This window comes from Apus apus, chromosome 15 (genome assembly GCF_020740795.1).
Source record: "Apus apus isolate bApuApu2 chromosome 15, bApuApu2.pri.cur, whole genome shotgun sequence".
NCBI classification, from domain to species: domain Eukaryota; kingdom Metazoa; phylum Chordata; class Aves; order Apodiformes; family Apodidae; genus Apus; species Apus apus.
In genome coordinates, this window is record NC_067296.1 from 6,037,324 (window position 1) to 6,064,114 (window position 26,791).

The 26,791-nt window shown below is 51.2% G+C and overlaps 1 protein-coding gene across 3 annotated transcripts; it reads right to left on the reverse strand.

Moving 5' to 3' along the window:
• Positions 1-835: 835 nt before the first annotated feature.
• PKIG (cAMP-dependent protein kinase inhibitor gamma) lies at positions 836-21,856 on the reverse strand. Of its 3 annotated transcripts, none has more exons than XM_051633248.1 (4): positions 21,791-21,856; positions 11,652-11,719; positions 2,035-2,210; positions 836-1,001 (listed from the first exon to the last, which is right to left on the reverse strand). In XM_051633248.1, exons 3-4 carry the CDS (start codon positions 2,183-2,185, stop codon positions 922-924), a joined length of 231 nt encoding a protein of 76 aa, XP_051489208.1. In that variant the 5' UTR covers positions 2,186-2,210; positions 11,652-11,719; positions 21,791-21,856; the 3' UTR covers positions 836-921. The 3 variants fall into 3 exon arrangements, with proteins under 3 accessions (XP_051489208.1, XP_051489207.1, XP_051489206.1); XM_051633247.1 differs by lacking the exon at positions 21,791-21,856 and adding an exon at positions 17,178-17,406; XM_051633246.1 differs by lacking the exon at positions 21,791-21,856 and adding an exon at positions 17,174-17,406.
• Positions 21,857-26,791: the final 4,935 nt, after the last annotated feature.

Below are 26,791 nucleotides of genomic sequence, written 5' to 3' on the forward strand. Positions count from 1 at the left end.
TCTGGTGTGACCACCCTGCAGCTCCAACAGCTGCGAGGCAAAAGAGAGGAATAAGAACCACCTTCAGTACTTGAAGGCTTTGTTATTTATTCCAACAGCTTATATAGTTTTATCAAACCATCTTTAACACAAAACATGTCTCCTAAAAGAGAGAATGGTGTGAGATCCTTCCAGAGATCATCTCGGCTAACAGCTTGCAAAGTTAAGCCTGAAATGCAACAGTCAAACCAGCAAAATGTTCCTCCCCTCCCCTTAACAATATCCTAAAATGCTAAAACCCAAAGAAGAAGATGCCTGTGGCTGGTGCTGCTGGGGCTGTCTGTGGAGCTGGTCCACGTAGAGCTGTGCTTTGGTCCTTTCCTGATGCTAAGTGGCAGCAGCACTGGGGAGTGGGGCTTGACATGAAGGCAGCAGGACCAGCCAAGTCCCTTCCCCACTGCCCACCCTGATAAGAGGCCACATGGACAGTCCAGAGGCCAGGTCAGATCTAGGATGCAGATAAGGGTGAGGCTTAGAAAAAAAAAACAACCCAGTAATTAAATTTCTAAGCTATGGAAACAGAATAAATAATAGTTTAAATTTGCAAAAGTGGGAGGTACCAGGAAAGCCTGATGTGTCTATTATTACTGAAATCATATTTTCCCCAAAGGGAAAATTGCAGCTAAGGCATCTTGAGAATGGCTCATGTCACTACAACCACAGCAGTGTTGCACTAAATCGTCAGGGATGGAAGCAGAAGTCTTTTGGAGGTGCCAGTCCTTGCACAGCATCTTGTGGCTCTCTAAACAAAAATGGTCATGGCAGAGGCATTTGACAGACAACTTGCTGTTCCAGGTTGGTTTTTGCCTGCAGATTCAACAGCAAATTCTTGTTTAATGTTCACAGCAAGGCCCTCCTACCCATCCCACCCCCTGCACGCTGTCATGGGGAGGGGTTGTTTCCCTGCTCCTTTGGTCTTGCTCCGGGGTCATTCTTGGAAGAAGTGGCATCTCCTGGGCTTTCTGTGGAAGGGAGGATTGGGGAGAAAGCACAGTTACACTCTGCTGAGAGCATGAGCAATCAGTAATTGCTAGAGCTGATTTCATTCAGATTGCCACCTGAAGACCTCCCCTCCTGTGGCCAGATTATTTGGAGCATTGGGTTCTCCCTTCACATTCCTGGAGTACTGACACTTCTCAGCACATCTGGTAATGCTGGGAGGGAGTCTCAAGGCAGGGGTGAGCTCCAGGAATGTCTGCCCCACAGCCTGGCAATGACCTGTGTTTCCCTGTGTTAGAAAAGGTCTGATTTGTGATTATTATGGATGGACACCTGCTAGTGTCCCCCCCACCACATGCTGGGGTAATGTGTTTTGAAGGGTTTTTATAGTTACAGATTGGAGGTTGGAGGAGTAAAAGGGCAAAAAATGGGGTTTGGCTTAGTAGTGAAATCAGACTGGTTTGCTTGGCCTCTGAAGGCAGGATTTATGCTGGTTGTGGTCAGCTGGTTGGCAGGTAATGAGCAGGGTGATGTTGCTGCCGTGTTTGGGCTACAGGGGAAGATCTGGAGATGGCTGGTGGTGGTTCAAATTATTTATGTTGTTACTTAAAATGCTGTGGAACAATTTGAAGGCTGATTTAAAAAAACAAACAAACAACCAACAAAGAAAAAGCAAACCACAACCAATCCCACACTTGATTTTATAGAGCTTAAGATACATCTGACATGTAATTTGCCCCAGGAAGGCCATGGGTCAGCCTGTGTCCTGTTTGGGCACCTCTACAAACCAGTCCTTGGCTGGAGTGTACAGGGCTTGTGTGCTGGGAATGCTGGGACCATCCAATTGGTTGCAAGAACCCTGCAGCCCCAGGGGTCTCCACCAGCTGAGCACCCACCCAGCACCAAGGCACTGACTGCAGCAAGGAGTGGGATGTTCCTCCTGAGCACCTGTGGGATGCTCCCAGGGACAGCCCTGGTTAGCTGCACGGCCATTCCGTGCCCTTCCCACCTGGGTGCCAGGAGCTGGGCTCGCTGGCAGCAGCAGCAGCAGCTCACCTGTTCCTTCAACAGAGAGGTCTCCAAGGTCCTGGGACAGCTTGCGCATGGTGATGCTGGTCGCATCCCGCTGGATGTCGTGGACGGCGTTTCTCCGGCCCGCCCGGTCGCAGGAAATGAAGTCGGTGTATGTGCTGGACTCTACCTCCATTGCATCTCTAGGGGCCTGCAGAGTGCTGCAGAGAGAACACAGCCGTGAGGTCAAGGATGCTCGGCAAGCCTCGGGTCGTGGCTCCCTCCAGGTCAGGTTACTCTGTGGAGTTAAATTACAGCATGAAAAAAATAGTCCCTGGAACTCGGCTCCGGTTGCTCTAACAGGAGTTACTGCAGTCTCGGGTATCAAGCCTGTCACGTGGGGTGGCATGTGGGGTGACCCACCATGTTGGGTGACCCACAGTGCTGGGTGACCTGCTGGGCTGTGCTGGGTGGCCCATGGTTGCACAGCAACACACTGTTGGGTCACCACGCTGCCTGGTAATGCACAGTTGCCAGGTGACCCACCATGAGGGCAGGAAGGATCCATCCTGACTGGCCCTTGTTCCACCTTCCCATTTTAGAGCAAGGCAGAGAAGGCATTGTCCTCTCCTACTGAGTTTCTGGCCTCCTGTAGGAGCTGCAAGGCCACTTGCAGCAGCTGTTTGCTTCAGAAAAAGCCCTCTTTCCTCCTCAAAAGGCCATGCAAGCTTTGACCAGCAGCCAGATTTGGCTCACTGCACTGTGGGGTGTGGGGTGCTGATCCAACCTGAATTTGTAATGGAAAATAATCTGTCTCCAATGGACAGAAAAGCTTAGGGAGCACAGGAGCATTTTATAGGTGCAGGACTTTGGATCAGTATTGGCCTCCACTGGCTGCTGGATGTCACTGAGCAAGTGGGCAGGACTGCTTTGAGATAAGTGCTTGAAGATGTGAAAATCAGCCCTTTTGTGAGATGTTTGGATGCCCTCGTTCCAGGCTTGTGTCTGTGCCAAGTGCAGAGCGTGAGGAAAAGCTCAGATCAGCCACTTGTCACCAGTGAGCTCTGCTGCGAGCCAGCCCTTAGCTCAGCCTGATGAGTCCCTAAGCTCTTGGGTTTTCATTTTAGCTGGCAGTTTAACTTGCCAACGTCTGTGCAGAGTCCAGGGACTTCAGCAGCTCGAGGAACATGTCACAGGCCCCTTGGCTCCCGGGCACTGAGCTCCTGGGCACACGCTGCTTCTGCCCCTGAAACCTGCTGCTCTTGGGTCCTGCTCCTCCTGACTCAGTGTAGCACTTAGTTTGTTTCTCTGCATGGTTGTTAGAGATGAATCATTGTCTTATCTGTGAATCTGCTCATTCTAAAACCTGCTTTTATCCCTGGTGATGTTGCCAATATCTGAAGGAGGTTCCGGTTAGAAACGCTGGTGTCTAATGAAAAAAAAGATTCAACTTTTTGTCTTCACTTGCTTTTGTGCCTTGGGGTTAATGTCCCACTGAGAAATGTGCTTAGCTCCTGTACAAATCTGGCTTAATATTGATTGATATTAATATTCCCAGGGAAATCTGCTGGCAGACCACCAGCCTGGGCAGGAATCACACTCTTCACTCCGTAACCCCTGATGTTACAGCATCAGAAAGAAAATGCTGGTGAAGACCCAACAGCCAAGATACAAGAGGTTAAATTCTCCCCGCTCCTGTGCAGGGTGCAGTGACTTCAAACCTGCCCAAAACCTGCACGTATGTTTCAGCAGCTCCAGGGACTCCTCTCTTGGTGCTGATACCAGCTCAGGGAGCACTGGCACCAGCTCACTGGTGGGACGTAGGGCTTGGCCCACCTAGACATCCCAGGAGAACCTGCTTCTCCAAATCCAGCAAATCCTTACAAACACCCACCTCCTCCCAGGGCTTGGCAGCCATCTAGCCCCTGGCAAATGAGCCCTGGGAAAAGCTGCACCCATTGCCCCAGGAAGAGAACCCTGTTGCTTTTCCTTGTCTTCCCTCCTTCCTTTCCAGGCTTGCCCTTCCCGGGACGAGGCACCCACCCTGGATGCAGCAGGCAGGCTGATCTCAGCCAGCAAAGTGCTTTTTCCCTGGGACAGGATGAGAATCCATCATTCCTGGACAAGTCCTGCTTGGAGCTCATCAGAGCCTGAAGGCTGATCTCTAGCTGCCAGTCAGATGTCACACGGACTTGGGAGGCTTCCCAAAGAGTGGTCCACACAAGCCTGGACCCATCTCCACTTCCATGAGGCCAATCCAGAACTGGTATGCTCAGGAATCCTGCCCTTGCACCAGGGGCTGAACCACCTGGTTGGCAGGATGGACTCCCCAAACTGGGGAGCAGGAGCCAGCCAGCCCCTGGCGTGCAGCATTTTCCCGGTATCCCTGATGGAGCTGCCCAGGGAGGATGTGCTCAGCTGCAGCAGCGCTGTGCCAAGTGATGAAATGCTGGATCGCATGGGAACAGGACGGGATCTCGGTTAAAAACAGGGGAAGGACCCAAGCGTGGTAGGGCAGGTCCTGCTCATGGCAGGTTTGGGTCCCGGCTGGGTGGCCAGGAGATGGCGCGTCTGAATTACTGAATTCCCGTGGCTGGGAATGTTCCTGCCTTCGGTTCTCCATGCGAAGAGCTGGAGCCGGGCGGATTTCGGAGCAAAGCTTTATGAATTTGTGCCGTTCCTTCAGGATTTTCAAGGCGGGCAGCTCTCAGGAGCCTTGCAGGAAGGTCCCTCCCTGCTGGCAGAGCCACTCCAGCCTCCTGGCTGCCAGGAAGCTGTTGGACCAAGGAGGTGATGGGAGCAGTCACCTCATTTTTTGATAGAAAAACCTGATTTTTCAAAGAGCATTTCCACATTTCCAAGCAGGTGCAAAACAGCTCAGTGGGTATTTAGTCAGTAGGAACATCTTTTAACATCTGCCAGGGACACGAAAGAAGCCACCTTCCCTCTGTGCCCCAGTAGTTCAACCTGAAACTGTGTCACTCAGGACAGTCATTTAGAGGTGGCAGGGGGTTCCAAAGGGGGGGGGGGGCCTCAACCACAGAATCCCCACTTCTGTTTTTTTCATGCTCCTGAGGGAATGAGGTGCCAGCTCCTGCCGGGTGTTGCAGGAGTGAGCCCGCAGCACACAAACACCCTGCACAAAGGGTTTCCAGGGTGCTTGAAAGAGATGATTCAGCTTGTCCCCAGAGGGTAATTTCCTGCCTCTCTTCCCTCCTTGCTGCTGACAGTACCAGGAACAGCCCCGGTGCCCTCAGAGCAGCATGCCAGCCCGTGGGGATGTGGCAGGGGATGTGTGTCACGGTGACAAAGGCCGTGGGCAGGGAGCTGGGACCTGCTGCCTGTTGCATGCTCCTCAAAAGCTTTCTGTGCTGCTTTGAGAGAGGCTGTGTGTCCCCCATCGTGGGGACACGGTGCTGCCTGTCCCAGGGCATCTGGCCACAAGTGAGGAAGCCTCCTGCAAGTGGCCACGGACACCAGACGTGTCCCCAGAGCTGCCTCTGCTCCTGTGCCCCCCTGAAATAACCTGGCTCTGCCAAGCCTGCCACTTGGCCTGGTCTGATTTTTCCATAGTCTTTGGTGAGGACTAAAAAATCTGGAGCTGGAATAGTCTTGGCATTGCTGGTGTGGAATCTGCTTCCAGAGTGGTTTTGCTGTGGGACTGCAGCTGGGCTCGCTGGCATTTCCCAGGGAAGTCGCCCAGCAGCTGAGAGAGCAGCTGGCTCTGCTCTGGGGGAGCTGCAGCTAAACCAGCCCCTGCACACGGGGCCAAGTTTCACCCATTTAGAAGGTGGATGCTAATTAATTAGAAGGTTCAGTGTAAGAAGCACAAGGAGGGTGTTTCTTTTGGGTCAGCTCAGTGCTCGTCTCAGTCCCACTGACAACCCAGCAGTTAATTCCCATTTCCTCTCCTTGCCTGTTTCTCCACAGTGCAGATCCCAGGGCCCACTGCAAATAGTGTGAGTGGCAGACAAATGACCTGGAAACCCCCTGGGCAGGTTAAACTCAACACAGGGTCCTGTACCTGCAGAGCAAACCCAAGGCCTGCAACCCAGCCAGCAGCCAGGGTCTGCCTGTGAGGGATGGGATGGATGTGACAGTCACACCCAGCCCTGGGCTCCAGTTTCAAGGAAACCCTACACATGATACTGCATCTGTCTCTTGTCTAGGTTAGGCTGTAAGCTTTTTATGGCTAGGAAGGGCTATTTTTGGACTCGACACTGATGCTGGCTCTCAGCAGGCTGTGCCAAATTCAGCCAGCTTCCCCTCCACTGCCTGCTCAGCTCCTCCTTTCTGCTCTGCTTCTCTTACCTCTTGCCTTCCTCAGTGTCTTCCTCACCACCTAACCCTCCTTTGCAGCAAGTGCAAAGGGTGTTGGGTCAAAGAAAGTCCTGTTGGTCCCTGAATGGTAGCCAAGACACTTCTGGGCATAAGGCAGCTCAGTCCCCTGCTTAGACATCCTTACCCCTTAGGGCAGCCAGCACAGCTTAAACATAGCACTGGATTTCCCTGCTTAACTGAGCTGGAATCATATCCCAATCCTCTTTCCTCCAGATACCTCTTTGTTCTCTGGGTGAGCAGGAACAGTTGCTCAGCCTGCACTGCTGTCCCCTGGCTCACCCAAGGAGGGGAGCCTGGCACCTCGGCCACCTCTGCAGCCACCGCAGGCAGCCCCAGGGGCAGGGATTGGGACACAGGTCTTGGGACAGACTGATATCCTGGGGTGTGGCCATTGGGACCAACAGCTGTGGGTGCTGGTTGGAGATGGCTCCCTGGTCCCACAGCCTGACATGTTCTCCTGCCTGCTTGGTGTCACACCAGAGGGTCTCAGGCTCTCTTTTGGCCCCCAAACTTCTGAAATCATAAAGCCAGGAAGCCAAGCTAGACCTTGCTGTGTTTCTGGGGTGAAATTTCAAAGGTCTGCCAGGGAACAGGGATGCATCTCCTGTTCAGGCATCACATCCTTTCACTGCCAACCTGCAGGAACCAGGGCATGAAGTCGTACAGTGGCCTTCAAGCTCTCCTCATCATGCAGCACCCCTTGCCCTTTCCTCCCAGGGTACAGGGACTATTATTAGAACCCTCCTGCTGGGGCTGGATCCATAACAACAGCAAAACACACTCAGTGGCCCTGCTGGGCTTTTTAAAATATTTACAGTGTAAGATGGTTTACTGTAGAGGGGGGCCTGGTCGAGCACAGAGACAGGAGCACCGGGATTTCTGTGCTCCTTGTGGGTCTGCTCTGAGGTTTCCTGCTGGGACAGTCACATCCAGAGAGGAGGGGAAAAAAAATCCTGTAGGGCTGAAGCCAGCACTTGAGGTCAGGGGGTTTCCACCAACTGTCTTGACAACTTCCAGCTGGAATTTCAGCAAATTTTCCACTGGCTCTTGTCTGGGAACATGCATGAGGGGTTGCACATCAAAGGAGGAGGGCTCTGTGATGGTGTTATTGGGGTTAGAGGGTATTTTTAGACCTGTGCTTGTGCCTTCAAGGACTCTCTATGGCTCATGACCCCCATGCACCAGAGTTTAGATCCATGGCCAGAAGCTGAACTGAAGCTGCCAATGTCTTGTTGGGAGCAGCTACACATGCAACCAGCATTGGTAAGGCTGGAGACAAGGTCTGTGCCAAGCACAGAGCTCCCCTACTTTCCTGATGGGTCTTTGTCTTCTAAAATGTGGTAGTGGTAGCTCTTACTGGCCAGAATGGATGTGTTCCAAACTGCTGAGCTCTGACTTTCCTGGCTGGGTAAGAAAAGAGGCAGGACCAGGGCAGCAGCCTGATCCTACCAGGACACGTGTGTCCATCTCATGTGCTGAGCAGATCCTTTCCAGGCAACAATAGCATGGAAAAGTCTCACTACACTGCAGTGGTGAGATGTCAAGGTGGGGCATGGCACATTGGTAATTCTGGAAGGGTTTTGCTGTGGGACTCCTTGTAATAATGCTGCACCCTCTGGCTCTTGGCAAAATACCCTGGATGCAGCCAGCACAGACATCAGCCTCTCCAGCCACCTCAGTAGTTCTGCAGAGCTTCTAGGCTTCTCTAGGACTGAGTGGAAAATTGTAATTCATGCTGGAGGAGAGCAGATCCAGCAGGGGACTGAGGACTGGTGTCCACAAACAGATCCCTTCCTTTGCCTTGGCCAGCCTGTACAGTACAGATCACTTCATGCCTGTAGAACTGGTAACTAATTGCTTAGCCCCAGGTTCAAGCTTAGGCTTAGACTGACTCCTCCACGATTTCACAAACCCTGCATTTAGCTCTACCAAGCTCCCCAGACTCCCTCCCCTCCCTCCTGGCCACCAGCTTGTCCCCAGGGACCCCCACTGGAGTGTCCCAAGGCACCTCCTGCTGCCCCACATCCTCCCGGCCACTGCCAGGCTTCCAGCTCATGTAAGAGATGCTCCAGCCGGATTTCAAAATCCCGGCCCTTGGCATTGGGGTAGGGTGAGTCCTTGTGTGCACTGCTGTGGTCCCCAGGGAGAGGGGAAGGCCTGGGGAGGAAGGGCAGCAGGAGGGGATTGCTCAACCACCAGCATCTCACTGGCGTCAGGATGTGTGGGCGATGGCAGGAGGGAGACGCCTGCCTGTCTGTCTGTCTGTCCGTCCATCTGTCTGCCAGGAGGGCAGAGCCAGCCTGCAGCCCCCTGCCAGGAATGGGCAGCACCCCTCTGCCAGTCCCCATGGGGCAGGGGCGCTGAGCACCTGCTGCGAAAACCCTCCACCACAAGAGAAGTCAGGGCTTGCCTTGGCAACCAGGATCTGATGGAGCTCTCTGCTCCTCCCTCCCCTCAGCTCCAAGCCTCTTCTGCAGCTTCTCACTAAGTTGATTAATGGAAATAATTGGTCTCTTCGTGCATCTGGAGACAGTTGTCTTGACAGCAGTTGTATTTTTGTTTTGTTCCCAGGTTGAGCTTGTTTTTCACATCCCACAGCTTTGAGGTGCTACTAAGTCAGGGCACTCTGGTTGCCCCCTGCCTCTGAAAGACACACGTCCCTCCGAGGGACAGGGGGGCACAGCAGGGTGAGCCACGCTCGGCCCTGCCAGCCCTAGGATGTGGCAGGCTGGCACCTTTCTCCCCCACATTTTCACCCCTTGAAGCCAGACTTGCAGTGGGTGGACACAGCTCTGACTTCTGCACAGCCAAGAGCAGTGAGCCAGAGCTCCCCAGGTCACCCAGCACTGCCACCAGCACCCAGCTGGCCCTGTAAGCCAGCACCCATGGGTATCTCTGTCCCTGCTGAGAGCCTTTCAAAGCTGCAAGGAGTGTGAGGCTTCAAGTCCCTTCTCCATTATCTTTATTTTCTCTCAACTTCTTTAGCTGTCTTTGTATTTTTACACAAATAAACCCAGGGGCTGTGTGGGAGACCTGCTAATGCCTGAGCTTGCAAAACAGACAAACCACAGGCCTTAAACCCTTTGGCTGCACCAGCCCCAGCTGCTGCAGGCATGTTCCAGGAAGACTCATGTATTGTCCCTGCTTGTGATGTGCAGACACCCCATCAGACCTGGGGCACAGGGGGGCAATCCTTGCAATGGGGATCCTCCTCAGACTCAGGTTCCTTGCCTTCCCCGAATCATTCAGGGAGAAAAGTCCCTGTTGGATTTCACCTCAAAGGCTGCAAACTCCCCAGTGGTCCCACAGTTCTTATCATACCAAGGCACTGAGCTCTGAGTGAACATCACCTACTCAGCCCCCCCTTGAATTCCTGGCCCCGGGATGCTCAACTCAGCACAAACTCCCCAGCTCACAGGCTTCTCTGGCAAAGGAGAAATCAAATAATTGCAGAGGAGATGCAGCTGGGGCTTTGTTCTAGCACAGGTGCCTTGTTACATATAAAAGGAAGGTGAAGCTGCAGCAGATCTTGGTGGGATAGTCCTGCTTCTGGGTGGAGGGAGACCACAGAAGGTCTGTAAGGACAGAGGTAAGCAAGAATGGGTCTTTACCTTTATACCTATCATGAAACAAGCAATCTTGTGATCTTTGTGATCTGTGGAGCTGAGCTCTGCTGCTGTGTATGGCTGTGAAGGAGGGCTTAGCTTGGAAGAGGTGTTGTGCAGGCTGCGACTGGTTTGGTTGCTGGCAGTTGAGGGGGTTCTGCTTAGCACAGGGTGCATGAAGCTGAGAGCAACCTGCCTTGGCTCCATTCAGGTTTGCACGATCCCATAGGAACATCCAGCATCCAAAGAGTCCCCTGGGCTCAGTGTGATGTAAAGGGCTGAGCAAGAAGCTGTGAAACTCCTGAGGTGTGAGCCCTGGCAGCTCCAGCAGTGCCTAAAAATAACCTGGGCAACTCTTAAGAGTGTCAGTGTGGAATGAGGCTGATTAGCAAAACCAGGTTTGGTTCTGCTCCTTGTGTCCCAAAGACACGTCTTCCCCATGGCCCAGGAGGAAGCCACCAGCAGGACTCTGGGACAGGGTTTGCCTGGGAAGATGGGGGCAGGGAGAAGATGTGTCTTTGGGAGCTGTGAGAAGGACTGGGTGGCTGGGATGGTGCTATCAGTGCTCTCTGTACGATAGAAAAGTGAAGTGTAGCAGTTAAAACCAGCCTGGCAGAGAGAGGTGGCTCAGCTGAGCCCTTCTGGGTGGCTCCATGGCTTCTGTTGCCCTCTGAAATGAGTACCCTAGGGCTGTGCTGCCCTGCTGGGATCCTGCCTGGGCAGAGGAAGCCCTGCTGGCCTGCACACCCCCTCCTCAGAGTATTTCTATTTCTGAGGTTTTGTACATCTGTGTCAGGGGACAGCAGGTTTCTGCAGGCAGAGGAATCTCTCTAAGTCACCAGGGGTGATGCCATCTAGACAGGAGCTGAAGCTGTGCTCAAGACATGCCTGTGACATTACACTGGGGGTGCTTGGCAATTGTTGCAAGTTACAGCCTCAGAAAAGGGAGAGATTCTAATGAAATGAATTGCCAACTAATTTATGGTTCACTGAAATGCAGCCTTGGAGGTAGAAGGACATGAGGTGTCTCTGCCATACGTGGGAAAGGTGCTGGGCACAAGAGACCTGTGGGAGCAATGTCTACATGCTCCAAAAAGTCCTGAGAACCTATATTGCCAGATCTGCAGACAATACAGCTGTGGCAGCCCCGTGTCAGGGGGGAAAGCTCAGTGCAGGAACAAGAGAAAGCATCAAGGGGATCTGAGGACTGAGGAGATGCTCTGAGGATGGGAGTCATGGGAGTGAAACCTCAGAAAGGACTGTCTGAGCTGGTGGATCTGCCACAAAAGGTTAAGCTTTGGGGGTTCCCTGGATGTTGCTGTGCTGACTCTGTGTGCAGAGCAACACCTGCTGATGTGGTTATGTGCAGGCACACAGCAAGTGTGGGGGCAGCCTGTGAGCAGGATTTGCCCACCCTGTCCCCAGCAGGGCAGAGGCTGTGCAGTACAGCTTGCAGGGGGCTGCCTGGGGAGTGTGTTGGAACCTGGCATGGGACAAGTACGTGGCTGTGAAGTGTGGAAAATACAGTAGGAAAGTCATTGTGGCAGAATGATTTTTTTTTTTTTCCTCTTAGTAGCTTTCTAGCATTTAGTAATTTGGAACACAGAGGCAGGTCAAATGACTCTAGGAAACAGGAAGAAAAAACCAACCCATTCCTATTTATGTAATATGTCCCCATGAATAAAAATTGTATCAGTCCACAGTGTGGATCCCTACCTGATTTAGTTGGCTTTCCTTCTGGACATGACTTCAAACAAGCTTTACACACAGCAGGGCAGCAGCTTCTGGGGAAGGAAAAGAAAATAAATGTAAGAAAATATGATCTGTGCTTTTGCTGGGAAGCAGAAAGTGCAGCTGCTTTTTCCACTGTCTTTGATAAGGACAACAAAGGGGAGGAGGGGGGTCTTGGCAGGGCTTGGGGAGGACAGGGATGCCAAGTGAAGGGCTGCAGGATGGTGGGGTATGTTTGGCACCTTCTCAGGAGGGCTTGTGCTAGTAGAGATTGGGCCTGCTGTGTTTAAGAGCAAGGGAAGTCCTGCCATGGGCCTGGCTTCACAGAGAACTTCTCTTTAGTTCTGCTTCTCCTTTTTGCTGACCTCCCGTGGGTGTGCTGGGGGGAACTGAAGCAACTCGCTTCCCCCGACCTGCACCACGGGGATACCCAGGGTATAAATGAATATTGGTTTGCAGCTCCACTGCCCTTTGGAGAAGTGGAACTTCCATACCAGCTATGCTAAGGCAAAAGAGGAAGTTTTATCTGGTACTTTTAGTATTAGCCATGTTGGATCTGCCTCCTGCTCCTTGGGTCTCTGCAGTTTGTGCACAGCTGTGTCTGCTCCTGCTGTCCCCGAGTCCCACTCAAAGACATTTCCCCTGTGGCCTTAACATCTGTGGGTGCATTGCAATCTCCAGACCTGCAGAGCCCAGCCAACAAGACACTTGCTTATTTTAGCAGCTGTTTCAGCTTTCAGACTTTTTGGAACATTATGGACTTTTTTTTTCACTTTGTCCCAGGGACAAACATTAGCAGAGCAGAAAGCAAGAGATGAACAGTTTAACCATATCAGCAATTCATCTGTCTGGCTCATCTGGGTTGATTACTACTCTGGCTGCAACTGGTCACCATCATTTTCCAAGCTGGGACAGATCTGCAGCCTTTCTTTGTTTTCTTGACCCACTTTCAAAGCTCCCTAGTTGTTGGAGCTGACGACTTGCTGGCTCTGGCCCTGCTTCAAGGACAGGGCACTTGCTGCTTCTGTGTGTCACTGTGCCCATCTGTTAGAGCTATTAATACTTGCTCCCCTCTCTGGATGCCTCAAATATTTGTAAAGCACTTTCAGATCTGCACATAACAGGCTTGCAGAAGTGGAAAATACTAATTATGATCATGACAGTAGGAAAACAAAGACACGGGGATTTAACAATATGCTTTTGTTAGTGTTTACCCCCTTTACAGTGAAGTGCTTGCTGGAAATGCTGGAACGGAAAAGAAACGATATTCCCACAACCTGGGAATATGCATTGCCCTTTTGGGGCACCAAGGAGGCAAACAAAAGCAGGAAGGAAGAAAGCCAGCTTTGGAAATCCACAAGTCTTTATTTGCCTCCTTTGCCTTCCTGCCTTGCTCTGGCTTCTGTGCTTTGCAGCCCCAGCAGTTAAACCTCCAGCATTTCAGATGCGTTGCAAGATACCTCGGAATACGTGGCCCTCTGCCAAGAGAGGCTTAAAGCAATTTGGGGAAATGATGCTCTGAACTAAAGGTTATCACTCAGCGGCTCCATCCCTGATGGGATGTGGAGAGGAACCCCATTCTATCTCAAAAAAAAAGTTGACTTTTGGAGACAAACTCTTTGGCACTTGGGTTTCCAACTCTGCAGCCCTGGCTTGATGTTTCTCCTCACAGCCCTAGCCTGGAGATCTGGAGCCTGCAAGTCAGAAGCTGAGTCCCTTCATCCATCCCCAAAGGCTCATTCCCTTCTGGCTCATCCAGCCCTGCTGCTCCCAGGGCAAAGGCCAGGCATTAGCACTGGGGGAGCTTGAAGAGTTGGATTTGTCCATGCAGTGTGACTAAGAAAGGTCTAGAGAAACTTGTTAAGGAACGTTTTCTACTTCCTCATCTAGTCCTATAACCCATCAAGATACCCCTGATTATTGTGAGACCTTTATGGAAAGGTTCATAGGACAGTTGGATGGTCCACATGCCATCAAGAATGACCTAGGAGGGCACCACAATGATGCATGTGTTTGGGGTTCAGAGCCCGTCCATGTCTATCAGCTGTTACCCAACAGGAACAAGCACACAAAAAATCAGTGCTCTCAGCATTGCTTCAAAAGGCATATATGTTCCCAAAAACCCCAGAATGCTTTTTGGCAGGATTCAGCATTATTCTACACAACAGCTGTGAGGGTGCTGCTTTTGATCCAGAGAGGAAATCCTTTCTGGTTTCAAGTAAGGTGATGGCAGCAGAGGGAAGGTCGTTCCCGTGTCTCTTGACTGCTGGGTAAACAACAGGCTGCATTCATTGTGGGTCAGAACAGGAGCCCAGTCCTCCCAGAGCAGACTGGGAGACTGCCTCAGTGAGGGCCCTGTCCCAGCAGCAGCTGGCATCCCTGGGCTCAGGGATGCAAGGGAACTTGTCATTGTCGCGGAATGTTTTTCATAAGTCACTCATTACTCTGAACCAGGAGGTTTTATAATCCTTAAAATGCAATATCCTCTTAATCATACCCAGGACTGTTTTGTTACCAAGATAACGACCTGATATCCATTAAAATGCCTCTGAGCTCTTTGTTCCAGCAGTATCTCGTGGCAATGAGCACCACAGATTAATTACACTTTGTGGAAACAGTAATTCCAGTGAATTGGGTGACGCTTCAGTGGGGATGTTTGGTTTATTATGTCACTGAGAATACCAACAGAGACTGGCATTTTGGTGCTTGCCAAGGAGTTCCTGAGGCAGGGGCTTGTGACCAGGAAGGTGCCAACATGAAGGAGCCATGCAGAAGAGCCTCTCCAGGGATGTGCTGGGTAGGAAAAGTTTGGGAACTTGCCATGCAAACCAGAAATGGGTGGTGTACAGTACATATCCCTGTAGGCTTGAAGGGGATGAGTTTTGAAACAGAGGAACAGGTGGTTCATAGTCCAAGTGCTGTTCTTCCTGCTTTAGGCTACAGGTGCCAGCTGAGTCCTGCAGAGATGTCTTGACCTCTCCAGCTGTCATCATGAGGAGCTGGGGGTAAAGTCCATGCAAGAGTTGAACCTTCCCTTCTCATGGGCTGGCAAGCCTTGGGAGCAGCTCCCATTATGACTTGGCTTTTTTTAATCATGGGCTAGAGACAAATAAGCATGGGTGGTTTTTTCCTTCTCATTCTATCTAAAATGAGTATTGTGATGGAATATTTGTTTGCTGGGTCAGTCCATATATACAGCTTTAGTGACACTAAGGAAAACATTAAGAATGTGGAGAAACAACTGGATTTGGCTTTGAATGTGGAAATGGCAGAGGCCAAAACAAAGTGGAATACAAAGGCAAACAGAAAGCTGGATTGAAGTCTCTGCTGTTTCTTATGGACTTGTAGACTCATCTCTGATTCTGCCACAGACCTTGTGTGAGCCTGGGAAAACCATCAGCTTTATGTCTAGCCTCTGTAAAACAGGAATAATGCTGGTGTTTGGTTGCTCAGAGTGGAGGGACTAGTGCCCAGCAGTATGCTAAGGGAACTGGCTCCAAAAGGTGGGAGATTAGAAAATGTGAGCAACTTGGAAAATGTTTTCCATGGTTATTGAGGGAGGTGGGAGGTAGGTTGTATGCTTGTGGTTATTTCTTTGAGCAGGCTCCAAAGTAGACATACCTTTCTTTGGCATAAGAGGATAAGGGGGAAAAGCAAAACTGTGTTCTAGCTCAGTGTGTGCCTGTACTCATCAGAACTGGCCACTGAGTACAGAAATACTGGGTGGTTGGAAGATGCTATGGACATTCTTGGGTTTTCATCTCTCCATGGCCAAGCTGCCCATAGTAGGAGCCTATGTGCTATATTTAATGGTCTCCAGTTCCTTAAGGTGCTGCTTAGTCTGCACTCTCTGGAAAGTGTTCCTGAAAATGATGACATGGGGCACTTGTACATCTTTGAGGAGCTTGGTCTGAAGGACTCGGTGCTCGAGGTACAACTGGTGCATCCCTGTTTGTAAATGGCAATTTAATTTACATCTCCATGAATTAATCTGGCCATGGAGGTTATCTTCATGCATCCTTCTTTCCAAAATGTCATCCCTCACAAGAGCAGAAACGTGACAATCTCAGTTGGGTGGCCACACATGAGCATGGTGGTCCTTTCCAGCCAAGAGTCTCAGAAGCCAAGGAATGCCCCACAGCTACCCAAGCCAGGCATGTCCATCTTGCCAGTGCAGAGCAAATAACCCAAAGCCCAGGGGCCTGCAGCCATCTGATGGTCTCTGCCACCCCACCAAGCCATCCCCACTCCATGAGTCTCCTCTCATCCCTGCACTGCCACAGCATCCCCACTGTGGCTGCCTTCTGCTTGGTTGACCCCAGCGTGTCCTCCCATCTTGTGCCACCAGCCCAGCCACCCCGGGCATTACTTCTGGGTTCACAGCTGCTCTTGGCTCTTGTTCCGTGGACCCATTTACCCCTTCCAAGCCAAGAGAAACATTGTCCAAATCCCCCTTTGGGGCCAAGGCATTACATGCATTTGAAGCTCACCCCTGCAACTCGCTACCAGCTGCCTGGGGGAATCCAGAGGGGCAAGAAAGACACCCAACTCCGAGGTGGAAGAATTCACAAAGCCTCCTGAGAATACCACCACACAGCAGTTCTTTTTTTATCCTAAGTCTTTGCCTTTTAAAAACGTTTGCCTGGAAAGCTGGATGCCAGGGAGTCTCGGAACCCGCCTCCACGCCCTGCAAAGCCCTCGCCCGTGGCTGGCAGTGGGACCTGGGGCAGCCCTGCAGCTCCTGACAGCCCTCAGGACGGTTCCCACCACAGACAGCACACCGGGCGCCTGTCCCACAGGCTGGCAGCCGCTGCCAGGCGAGCACAGAGCCCAGAGCCGCCCTCACGCTGCAAGGGATTCCCTCCGGCGAGTGACTCGGAATAAACGGACACGCGGCAGAAATGAGGCCAGAAATCCCCCCCGGGGGGGGGGGGGGGGGGGGTGTCACCGATCCACGGTCCTTTGTGGTTTCAAACCCCCGAGCCCGTTCGCCCTGCCAGCCCTTCGCAGCAAGTACCGAACTGCATCATTTTCCAAGCGAAAGAGCAACCGCCTCCCTGGCATCGCCCTGCGAACGGCTTCTCCAGGAATAAAAACAAAACCAACAACAAAACCGGGATGCAGCTCGGATCTTTTTCAGCCCACGGTTTGTGGGCAGCAAAAAAAAAAACAAAACAACAAACAAAACCTTCCCAGTTCCCAGTCAGCTCGGTAAAAAAGTGAACTGGACCTCCGAACAAATCGCCCCTCTAGCCCGGCTCCGGAGCCCGTGCCGGGGAGCAGCCCCTCCTGGCCACCGGGTCTCTCCCTCTCTCTTGGCCACTGGCCACCGGGTCTTTCCCTCTCTCCCTGGCCACCGGGTCTCTTGGCCACTGGCCACCGGGTCTCTCCCTCTCTCTTGGCCACTGGCCACCGGGTCTCCCCCTCTCTCCCTGGCCACCGGGTCTCTTGGCCACTGGCCACCCCAGCCCATCGCCGGCCCCACACGCAGCCTGCCCAGCCCTTACCTACGGCCACCCCGGCTCCCGCTGCTTCTCCAATCCCAAATTCCGTGGTCCTGCTGCCGGGGAAGGAACGGAGCTTAAATTCCAGCCTCCCGGGGTCCCTGCCCGGGGTGGCCAAGCAGCCCAGCCGGCCGGGGAGCCGCAGGCAGTTTCAGACTCGCAGTTTCCTTGTGCTGGGAGCTGCTAAATGAAGTTGCACTTCTGGGGCCGAGGGGCGTGTTCTCCTCCCCTCCCGGCTCCGTCCCTGCCCGCTGTAATCCAATGCTCATCCCGATGATGTCAAGCTCGGCTCCTACTTTACCATCGGCAGGAGGGATCCGCTTCCTTTTTCGCGGCGATCTTTTGTTCCTCTTCGCCGTGTCAGCCCGTCTCCCGGCAGCGGCATCTGCCCGCACGTCCCTCCCTCCTGCCCGCAGCTTCTCCCGCAGCGCTTCCCGATGCTCGTCCCTGCTGTGTCCTGCCGTCCGTCCGTCCGGGCAACAGGCACCACCGCACCCCTCGGGTATTTCCCCGGGTGTCATGCCAGGGGAAGTGCCTCCCGGGGAAAAGAAAGTCACTTTGGTCTTTTTCAGTGCCTTTTGCTCCGCAGACCCCCTCCTCTGGGGTAAGATCCAGGCTGCTCATCCGCCCCAGGGTGCCAGCCTCAGCTGGGGGGGAGATGCAGAGCTGGTGACAGCAGCCACGTGCAAGGGAGGGAAGGTGCTGAGGACAAGGCAGCCCTGCGTGTCAGGCACATACCTTTGTATCCTCCCTGCTGTGGAGCACAGCCTGGGAGCTCTTGGTGAGCTCGGGACCACTCCAGGAGAACAGGAAGTTTTGGCTACTTGTCACCCCAGGGGCTCAGGAACAACCTTCTGGGTGGTGTCACCACCTGTGTCGCATCAGCCTTGGAGACACTGCTGGGTTGCTGAAGCCAAACAGAACAAGCTGGGTGGAGTTCATGGCCTTTCTCCTGGCCCACACTCCTGCAAAGCCCTACCAGTGCCCTGGGAAGGTGTGCAAGCACAGGAGGGTGTAGACCCTGCTCTCTGAATGCCCAGACTGGAGCAGAGTTCATTAGTGCTAATTGCTTTACTGAGAGAGTGAAAGACTCGCTCCACCCCTGCTGTAAGGACACTTGGTCCTCAGCCTTCTAAGGAGAAGTGGCACAACTCAACTGGAGAGCATGAAGGCATTTGCTAAGGACCAGATCCAGCCCCTGCTCAAGCTGGATCAGCTTTTCTTTCAGGCTGTCTTCAAAGTGAGCAGGGAGGACTTGTCTCTCCCAGCCTGCCATCACCTGAGCACCAGGCAGACACAGAAGCAGCAGCTCTGCCACCCTGCAGCTCTCCCATGACAGGCCCTGGAGCAGCAGCAGACTCTCCTCTCAGCCTGGCACAGGCTTACACAGCCAGACCTGCTCCAGCTCTGCCAGCCTGGTCGCCTTCAGCCACAATCTGTTTGTGTGCACCCAAAAACATGCTGTTTGCCATGACAGGCACCCACCCCCTGCCATTGCAGGAAGAGATAAAACCCACAAAAGCAGCAGGTGGTGCAGGCAACACCCTGATGATGATACCAAGGCATGGAGGAAGAGGAATAGACCTCAACAGAGCAAAACAAGCCCACGCTCAGAGCATCCTCAAACTGACCTAATGGAGCTCTGCTGCCTGATTCAATTTGGTTTTATTTCAAAAGCATCCCTGGGAAGCCAGTTGGATCTCCTGAGATGGATCACTGGGCAGAAAGTCATCTCTCTCCAGTGCTTTTGGGTCACATATTACTGCTTACCTGAAAGGAACAGTAAGGGAGGTGCCCCAAGGCCCTGCCTGCCTTCAGAACACGTGGCAGAGGGAGGAAGACTCTGCCAGGCTGTGCCCCACAGCCCTGGGGGGTTGCTACACCAGCCAGGCCAGGGCTGCAGTTTTCTCTGTATTCCAGCTTACATGTGAGAGTGATCCAGAAGGCAACAGCCTGACAGGGGCACTTGGACTGCAGGGTTTGAAGGCCAAATCTGGTAAGGATGCAAATGCTGCACCAGCAACCCAGGCATTTCTCAGCACCACCACAATGCAGGCACTGTGTAGCAACGGTAACAACAAAGCACTTCAGAAAGCCAGGAGCACAGTACGTGTACTTTTAAAAGAATATGTGCCTTGTCTCACTCAAACCTCCCAATCCTGTGTGTCTAGTTCTGGAAACAACCCCACAAAGCATCCATCAAAGAGTCCATCCTTCCCTGCACGTGCTTGCGTGTCCTTACAGTGACCTCATCCAAGACTATCCCCTACAAGGAGCAGTCAAATGTTTTCAATCAAAACTCTCTTTAAGTAGAAAAATGCACTTCTGAATTTTCTGGAAACACTTTTCTGTGTGTTTTGTTGTTTTTGTGTTTGTTTTTTTTTTCCTTACCAGGGAAAAAAAAAATAATCCTGAGATGCTAAAAAGTTTGCCTGAAATCTGAACACATTAGGATAAAAATGCCTGGCTTTCAGGGTATTAATTCTTCCTGTTTTTAAATGAAAGTTGTAATTTCACTTTGGAAGTCCACCCTAGCTTCCAGCTAATTCTCAGGTTCCCTGTGTCTTGTCTTGTTGCTTCGTATGCTGCAAGATCACCCAGAGATGCAGGCTGTGAATAAATGTAGTTCCTGTCTCGCCATGAGGAGAAGACATTGTAGGTGCCTGGCATGGTGTGAGGGATGGGGTTACAGCCTTGAGCTGATGGACTGAGCTACAGCCAAGATCAGCCTTCACTGCTCTAGGGTGCACTTCCATGGCTTCTGCTTGTCTTTTTGGGGAGGTTCTTGCTGCCTATTGCATCCACCTGCTTTATCCTGTGCTATCAGACAACAGGTCTGGCTTTGCTCCAGTGGCTCCTGCTGTTGGCCAAGCAGTTGGTCTGCAGAGAATTGCAGGGATTGTTTTTAGCTCTGCGTGGTAGAGAAGGATGTGGAGGGCAGCCCCCCAGAGAAGGGAGGGTGTGTGGGGGCCACCTTTACCACTCTGGTGTGGGAAGGATGAGACTGTGTGGCTTCAGGGAAAGCAAGAGGCTGTTGGCTATCAAGCTATGGATGGAGGAGGGGCAAAGCCAAAGCCTCTCCTTGGGCAAGTGTGAAGATGAGGTGAGCATATCCCCAAGGGTGCTAACACAAAGAAACCCACCCCTGGAGCAGCTGCAGTGCTGGATCATGCACTGTCTGCTCCAGCATGAAAATCCAGCAGCACAAAGGATTCTCTGAGAAGCTCCGAAGCCTGAGGAGACAAGGTGTCACTTCAGAAGGATCTGACCTGCCTCTGACCTGAATGTTTTTCCATCCTGAGCCCTGTTTCCCCCAGAAGCTGGTGCTGCTGGGGTTAGAGCTGAGCTGCAATCATCCTCTGAGGCAGCATGAAGCCTCCTCACGTAAGAGCAGCTTCCCACTGCATTTCCCAGGCATTCCGTGTCACTTGATGTCACCAAGATTCTAAGGAAATGCAGAATGGCACAAGCTCCACATGGAAAAAATGTGACAACCTCATTTATTCTTTTTTTTCTGACTTCCTCTCCCAAAATAAACACTAACTTCTGACCAAAAAAACCCACAGAAGATATTTTGGTGGTCTGCTGGGCTTTCTAAGGAAAGTGTGGATGTCCTAAGCCATCAAATAACAGCTTGCACTGGGAGATTCATAAGAAGAAGAGAGAGTGACACAGAAAAGCAGCTTTAGTGACAAGCCACTCTTTTTGCTGTCAAAGGAAGGGCACAGTTTGTAGATCAGGGAAGAGAGGGGGGGTGTCAGGATGTCTGAACAAGTTACTCAGCATTCAGACCCTTTCTGTTTTTATAGAAGTTGTTTGTCCAGAAAGGGTCATCAACAAGTGAAACAAAACAAGTTTGTAATGAGGCTAAACTCATTAGTGAGCCCCTTTCCAGGGTCACCCTTACGAGCAGGCAGGGGCTGAGTCCAGCCTGGTGCTGGGGAGCCCCTCTTGGCATTGGGACCACAGGGACAGGCACTGCGGCTGCTGGCAGAGGGCTCAGTGTGGGGCTGACAAGCCAGCAGGGACAAACGTGCTCAAAAAACTGTTTACTCTGAGCTGGAGCTATATTTAGCCCCAGTAATCTGTGCAGAGATGATAAAGCTTTTCATTGCAAAGCGAGTGGCTGTGCTTTGCTTCTGGGCAATTTCACTCTACGAGCTTGTCCCTTCCCCCTAACCAGCCACCACTACCTTATCTCTATCTGCTGACCCAAACACCTCCAGAAGGTTTGTCCCAGCTAGATGGGTTGGAATCTTAGCCCGAACTTTATTTTTTTTCCCTAGGGAACATATTCAGTTTGGAAAATAAATGAGTTTATTTTTTTTAAATAGTCTTAAGAGCCCAGTTCAGAGCTCTGGCTGAAAATCCTTCACAGAGATGGACCCACTAATCCCTCATTTCTGCAACGTTCCTTCTCTCCAAAGGCTCTTGCCAAATAAGTCATTTGACTCTTACCTTTTTGTTGCTGCAACAAATACAAGCAGGTCTCAAACTCAGCTCTCATTGCAAAGCAGAGGTGTCAGTCAGTGACAGCACTGTCCCATGCCATGTTTTACCCAGAGGGTCCCAAAGACCATGACAAACTCTCTCACACACTCTAGATAAGAAGCACTTTACCTGCTGCTGATAGGAGAGCGTGGCAGCTGGCTGGTGGCACAGAGCCTCCACAGCAAACACGAATCCTGCTTGGTCAGGAATTTGTTTGTCTAAAGGAATCCAGAAGCTTCTTCAGTGTAAACCCACAAAGGTCACATATCCAGCACGTGCTTCACCAGGCAATCATCCCACTGGCAAAAGCTTTCTTGTTTGGGACACAGGGTGAATAGCAATGTCTCTGGCAGCTCAGGGATGTGTTCAGATAGGGGAGGAATATGGAAGTGTTCATTAAATAGGTTCATTCTGCTTGCTAGGGTGGGTCAGATGTACAGAAAGAAGCTAAACAATGATTGTCAGGATGAGAAGGTGCAACAGGAGAGGTGTTGCTGAAGTTAATCACCACTGACTGGTCTTGCTGGCAGGGAAGCAGGAGATCCTGGGGTCTGCACACAGGTACTGCTTTCCTTTCTCCCTCTTTCTGCTAGATGGGTGAGTTGGAGGAAAACCAGCAGCAGGCTGGGCCAGCAGTTGTGCTTCTCTGTTTTGGAGAGCAAAGGGGCACGCTGATACGTGAGGAGGAAGCAGCCCCTCTGTCAGCTCTGCAATGTGTGCCAGAGCCACCCAGCCAATGGTGATGGTTTTTCCTGGTGTTTGGCAGCCAGATGAGGATTCCTGTTACAGATGTGCAGAAGCTGTGTAAATATTTTGGTCCTGACTTGTGCTCTCAGTTAAATGGGCTTTCATGGGATTTTTATTCCCCGGATTCTGAGCAGAGAACTCCTGCTTTGAAATGGTGAGACATCCAACTCGGGTTACTAATGCTCTGTGGTGAGTCAAGGGATTGCAATCTCCAGGCTTCACTGTATACACTCCCTCTCTACCTAAGGTCAGGGAAAATTCAGCCTAACCTCCTGGCATGATTCCCTGCTATCTCATGCCCTTAGACGTGGTGTTATTTATCTATCCTAACTGTTCCTGAGGCCATAAAGACTCAGACTGGGGAGATGCAGCATCCCTGTGATTTGGTCTGAGAGCCCCAGGAGTTCAGAGCAGTCCATGGGAAGGGCTCCGTGTTCTGGTCAGGGAACAGAATATTCTGTTTGTGCTGACAGCATAAATGAGCTAAACCCAGAGTTTGCCTGGTGAGCTGGGAGCGTTTCACGCAGACATTGTGTACAGCCCTCTGCTTCCAGCACCCTGCTGGGAACCTGCCCTGGGGTTCAGGTGTTGCCCAGATGGGCAGTGGCTGCACAGGGAGGTAAGGAAAGGTGACAGGGCCACCCTGCATCTTGGGTGGCCCTGAGAAGGGCTCTGTCACCCTGGGGTGGACACAGGGACTGACTAAAGCTTCTTGTTCCTTACTGGCTGCGTGGGCAGAGTAGGGTGCTGGCTCCTGGGAGGCATGTGGGATGCTGTGGGCAAGGGATTTGCCAGGAGGCAGAGCCACCAACTTCCATTTCTTGCCGAAGATCACAAGTGATCCTGGTGCTGTTCCACCAGTGTCTCAGACTGAGCTCCCACATCCCATCCCTACTGTAGCAGTAGAGATAGTCCCAGCCTTTAAATAGCCAAGATAGACAAAAATAAAGGAAAAGAAGGACTATCATCTGCTTTTGGCAGTTGGCTAGTGGAAGGACAGGAGGCTAAATGGCTGCTGCAGAGACAGATTATCACCCAGCCCAGAACATTAACCTTATCCACATTGTTACTGGCAGCTCCTCTCTTGTCTGTCACAGATGGACAGCCTGATGCTCTCGTGTGTCCATGCCAGCAGACCTTTCCCACCTAATGATGGCCAAGCTCACTTCCTGCTGTCCTTCAGATGTATTTTATTTACTGCTTTTTGTGTCATGACTATTCCCTTATGGCTATTCTAGCATTTCCAGTTTTGAAAGGGTTCTTTCTACTTGCTCCCTTAACTCGCTATATCTCCTTCAGATTCCTGCTTTCTCCCACAGCTGGGCTGGGGCTTTTGGACAGATGTTAAATTTTCACTTTTATGCAGGATTAGAGCTTTTGGACACAGAGTTTAAGGTTTTCATGCAGATCCCAGTTGTCACTTTTGTGGATTGAATTATTTCCTTTTATAACATCTCTCAAATAATTGTTCTCAGCTTTGTCAAACTTGGCCTGATAAATCATCAAGTATCTTCAGGTTCAGAGTATCTATTTCAAGCACAATCTAGCAATGGTATTTAGACAGACATCAGCTTCCTTGAGCCATGTGTTAAAACCTTAGCTCCATATGATCCCAAGTTGAATACCTCATAAGAAGGTCTTGCAGAAGACCCTTTAATAAAATCCCATCATCCAGGCTGTCCTGAGTCAGAAAACTTCAGTCATATTTGATGTAAAAGTCTGAGTTTGGATCTGGGTTCCTTGCCCTCTAATTCTGGGAGAAGTGTAAATCCCAGGCACCATCCAAAATATCCCCTGCCCAAGTGGCTGTGCTGCCTGATAGTTCCTCCCTGCAAGGAAAGGTGGCTGCAATGTTTGTGACCTGCTGGGTGTGCTGCAAGGCATCAGTGCCACAGTCATGCCACTATTTCCACATGGACAGATCAACTTACAAATCCCAACATCCATATGCTGGCCATCTCGCAAAGGCACGTTCAAGGGAGCAACCTCTACAAGCAGCTCAATATCTGTAAAATGTCCCCACTCTGCAGATGGGCCCTTCCCCAGCTGGCTGTAGCTGCTGGGACCAGTGGAGCTGCTAAGAAGGGGCCTTGCAGAATTGCTGCCCCAAATGGCCTCAGCTCTCCCCATCACTATGGCAACCAGCAGATCATCTCACTGGACAAGGGGTTTGTGCTTCACAGCAGTGCTGCCTGCTTTCCTGCAGAAACAGTGGCTCAAACTGAGCAACCAGGAGGGAAAATCCTCTTTATTTTGACCAAGGAGCCTTTTTACTTATTATTTATCCGAGTCTCCAGGCACTGTAACATGTCACAAATAATACAGTTAAATCTCAGTGGTCTCCAAGGATCAGTTGAATGAGAATGTAGCCAGCAGAGCACCTAGAGGCATTCCTTTGTGCCTCTTCATTGGGAAGTTCATCCTCATCTCCCAACAGCTCCACCAAACACACCACCTTGGTGCTGAAGGCAGAAGGTCACCAGCTTTTCAGAACCTAAGCCAATCTGGGAAGGCTGCTGGCTGTTGCAATGCTGGCTAAACAAGAAACTGTGTGAAACTGAGAACTCGAATTAATGGAATAACAGACCCTTCCTTTCCCACCTCCCACACGGAGGAAAAAAGACTCATTGAATCCACTGGTTTATTAGATAAACTTAAGATGCAAAAGTAGAGGAACCTTATCGATTTAATATATAAAAATGCTGGATGTTGGAGGCAGGAGCGTGTGGTCCCACCTGGAAAGCAATCACTAATATGGACTAAACCACTAGGTGACAGGGCTCTTTACCCTGAGAATTAACGTGGAGGGGCTTGTGTGCTATGAATGTCACCCTGATTTGCTGCATGCTGACTTTCCTATGTAAACAGGTCATTTTGGCAAGGTTTATGATTGATTTACCACTATTTGTTCAATGGTGCTTCAAACTGGGACACCAGCACAGTCCAGCCAATTGAGCTGTGCCTGCTGGCTATGGATCCAGCCCAGTGAGAGCCAGGAGCTGACACTGGCACTGCCAGCCATGGCATCCAAACAAGCTAACTTTGGGAAGCTGTTAGGAGTCATCTTTCATCATTCAGCATTTTCACTTGGGTTCATTTCTTTCCAAGCTGGGTAATTACAGCTTCATTATTTTTCCTTTTACAATGAAGACAAGACTGCAAGCCAGGCAGAATCATTCCTCCTGCTACTGTTGCCAAGATATGCTAGCACATCTACGCCACGAGGAATGTGTCATGGCATCAGTTTTATTAACAATAAATAATGGCTCTTCAGTTAAGCAACATCTTAACACCAGCTGGTCCCTAACCATAAAATGCTAAATTTCAGCCCCTGCAGACAGATAATTGAGTCAGGGTTACCAGTGCCCAGCACATTCCTCCTTGACCAGAACGTGTCAGGTTTTGCACGTTGTTTTTCTTCACTGAAATCAGTATCTGGATTCAATCAGACTTTCGTTCTAAACCCACAAAAACTCATCTAAAAATAAGATATCGAAGTTCCTGCGATAGCAGAGAGAGACCAGGACTAAGGGAGTGGTGGTAGATCAGATACCAGAGAGCAAGTCATCCTGTCTGCCCACCTTCCCCGGCTGGAGGGAGAGCTGGGTGACCACCAGGGCTTGGCTACTTACCCTGTAGGCAGCTTCAAGGCTGTGAGATGAAGCCCATCCAAGCAGGAAAGCAACAGAGACACCTCTTATATACTGTTGTATCTTACCAAGGGCTCCGTGTTCTTGCAGGGACTGTTTCTCAGCCCAGAAACCACTGCTAGTTTGGTGACGTTTTCTGAGGTACGCGCGGACACCAGCATGTCTGCTTCTGCTTTGCTTTGATGGCTCTGGCATGACATTCTTTGAGGACAGTAACAATATTAAATACATGTTTGGAAAAACAGCTTTGAAAAGAAAATATCCACCAGCATTGCACTGTGGGCCTGCCAAGGTGTCGGGATTCTGCAGAAGCCCCTAAAAACAGGGTAACAAATTCAGTTACACTAGCACACATTGTAGTTAAAAATTGTCAGCTGTTCTTCAGAGTCTGGAAAAAACCCTTCTGTGTTATCTCACAAAGATGGCAAATGCAGAATGGAACCACTACCTGCATGAGGGGGAAGTCACTCTGCTTCTACCACTGAAAGACCAGTGGAGGTCAAGCTCAGAAGGGAGTTCCTGGCTCTTGTGTCTGATGGACACTCAGTTTTGCAGTAACATGAGACCCTCCATCTACGTTTTAAAAAATGGGTGTGTGTGAACTTGCAGCAAAGGCTCCGTGTTCTCAAGTGTGCTCTGCAGCAGGGAGCTGGTTTGTAAGATTCCCTGATAAATCAGTGCTCAGCCCTCAGTTCTTCCCCTTCCTTCCCTTCCAGCATCAAGCTGGTGGCTG

Bases quoted from the DNA above. Each gene is read 5' to 3' on its own strand.
- PKIG (XM_051633248.1), bottom strand. From the start codon at position 2,185: ATGGAGGTAGAGTCCAGCACATACACCGACTTCATTTCCTGCGACCGG. The intron at 1,002-2,034 runs GTGAGCTGCTGC...TCCCTTCCACAG, and splicing joins CCTCTCTGTTGAAGGAACAG to AAAGCCCAGGAGATGCCACT.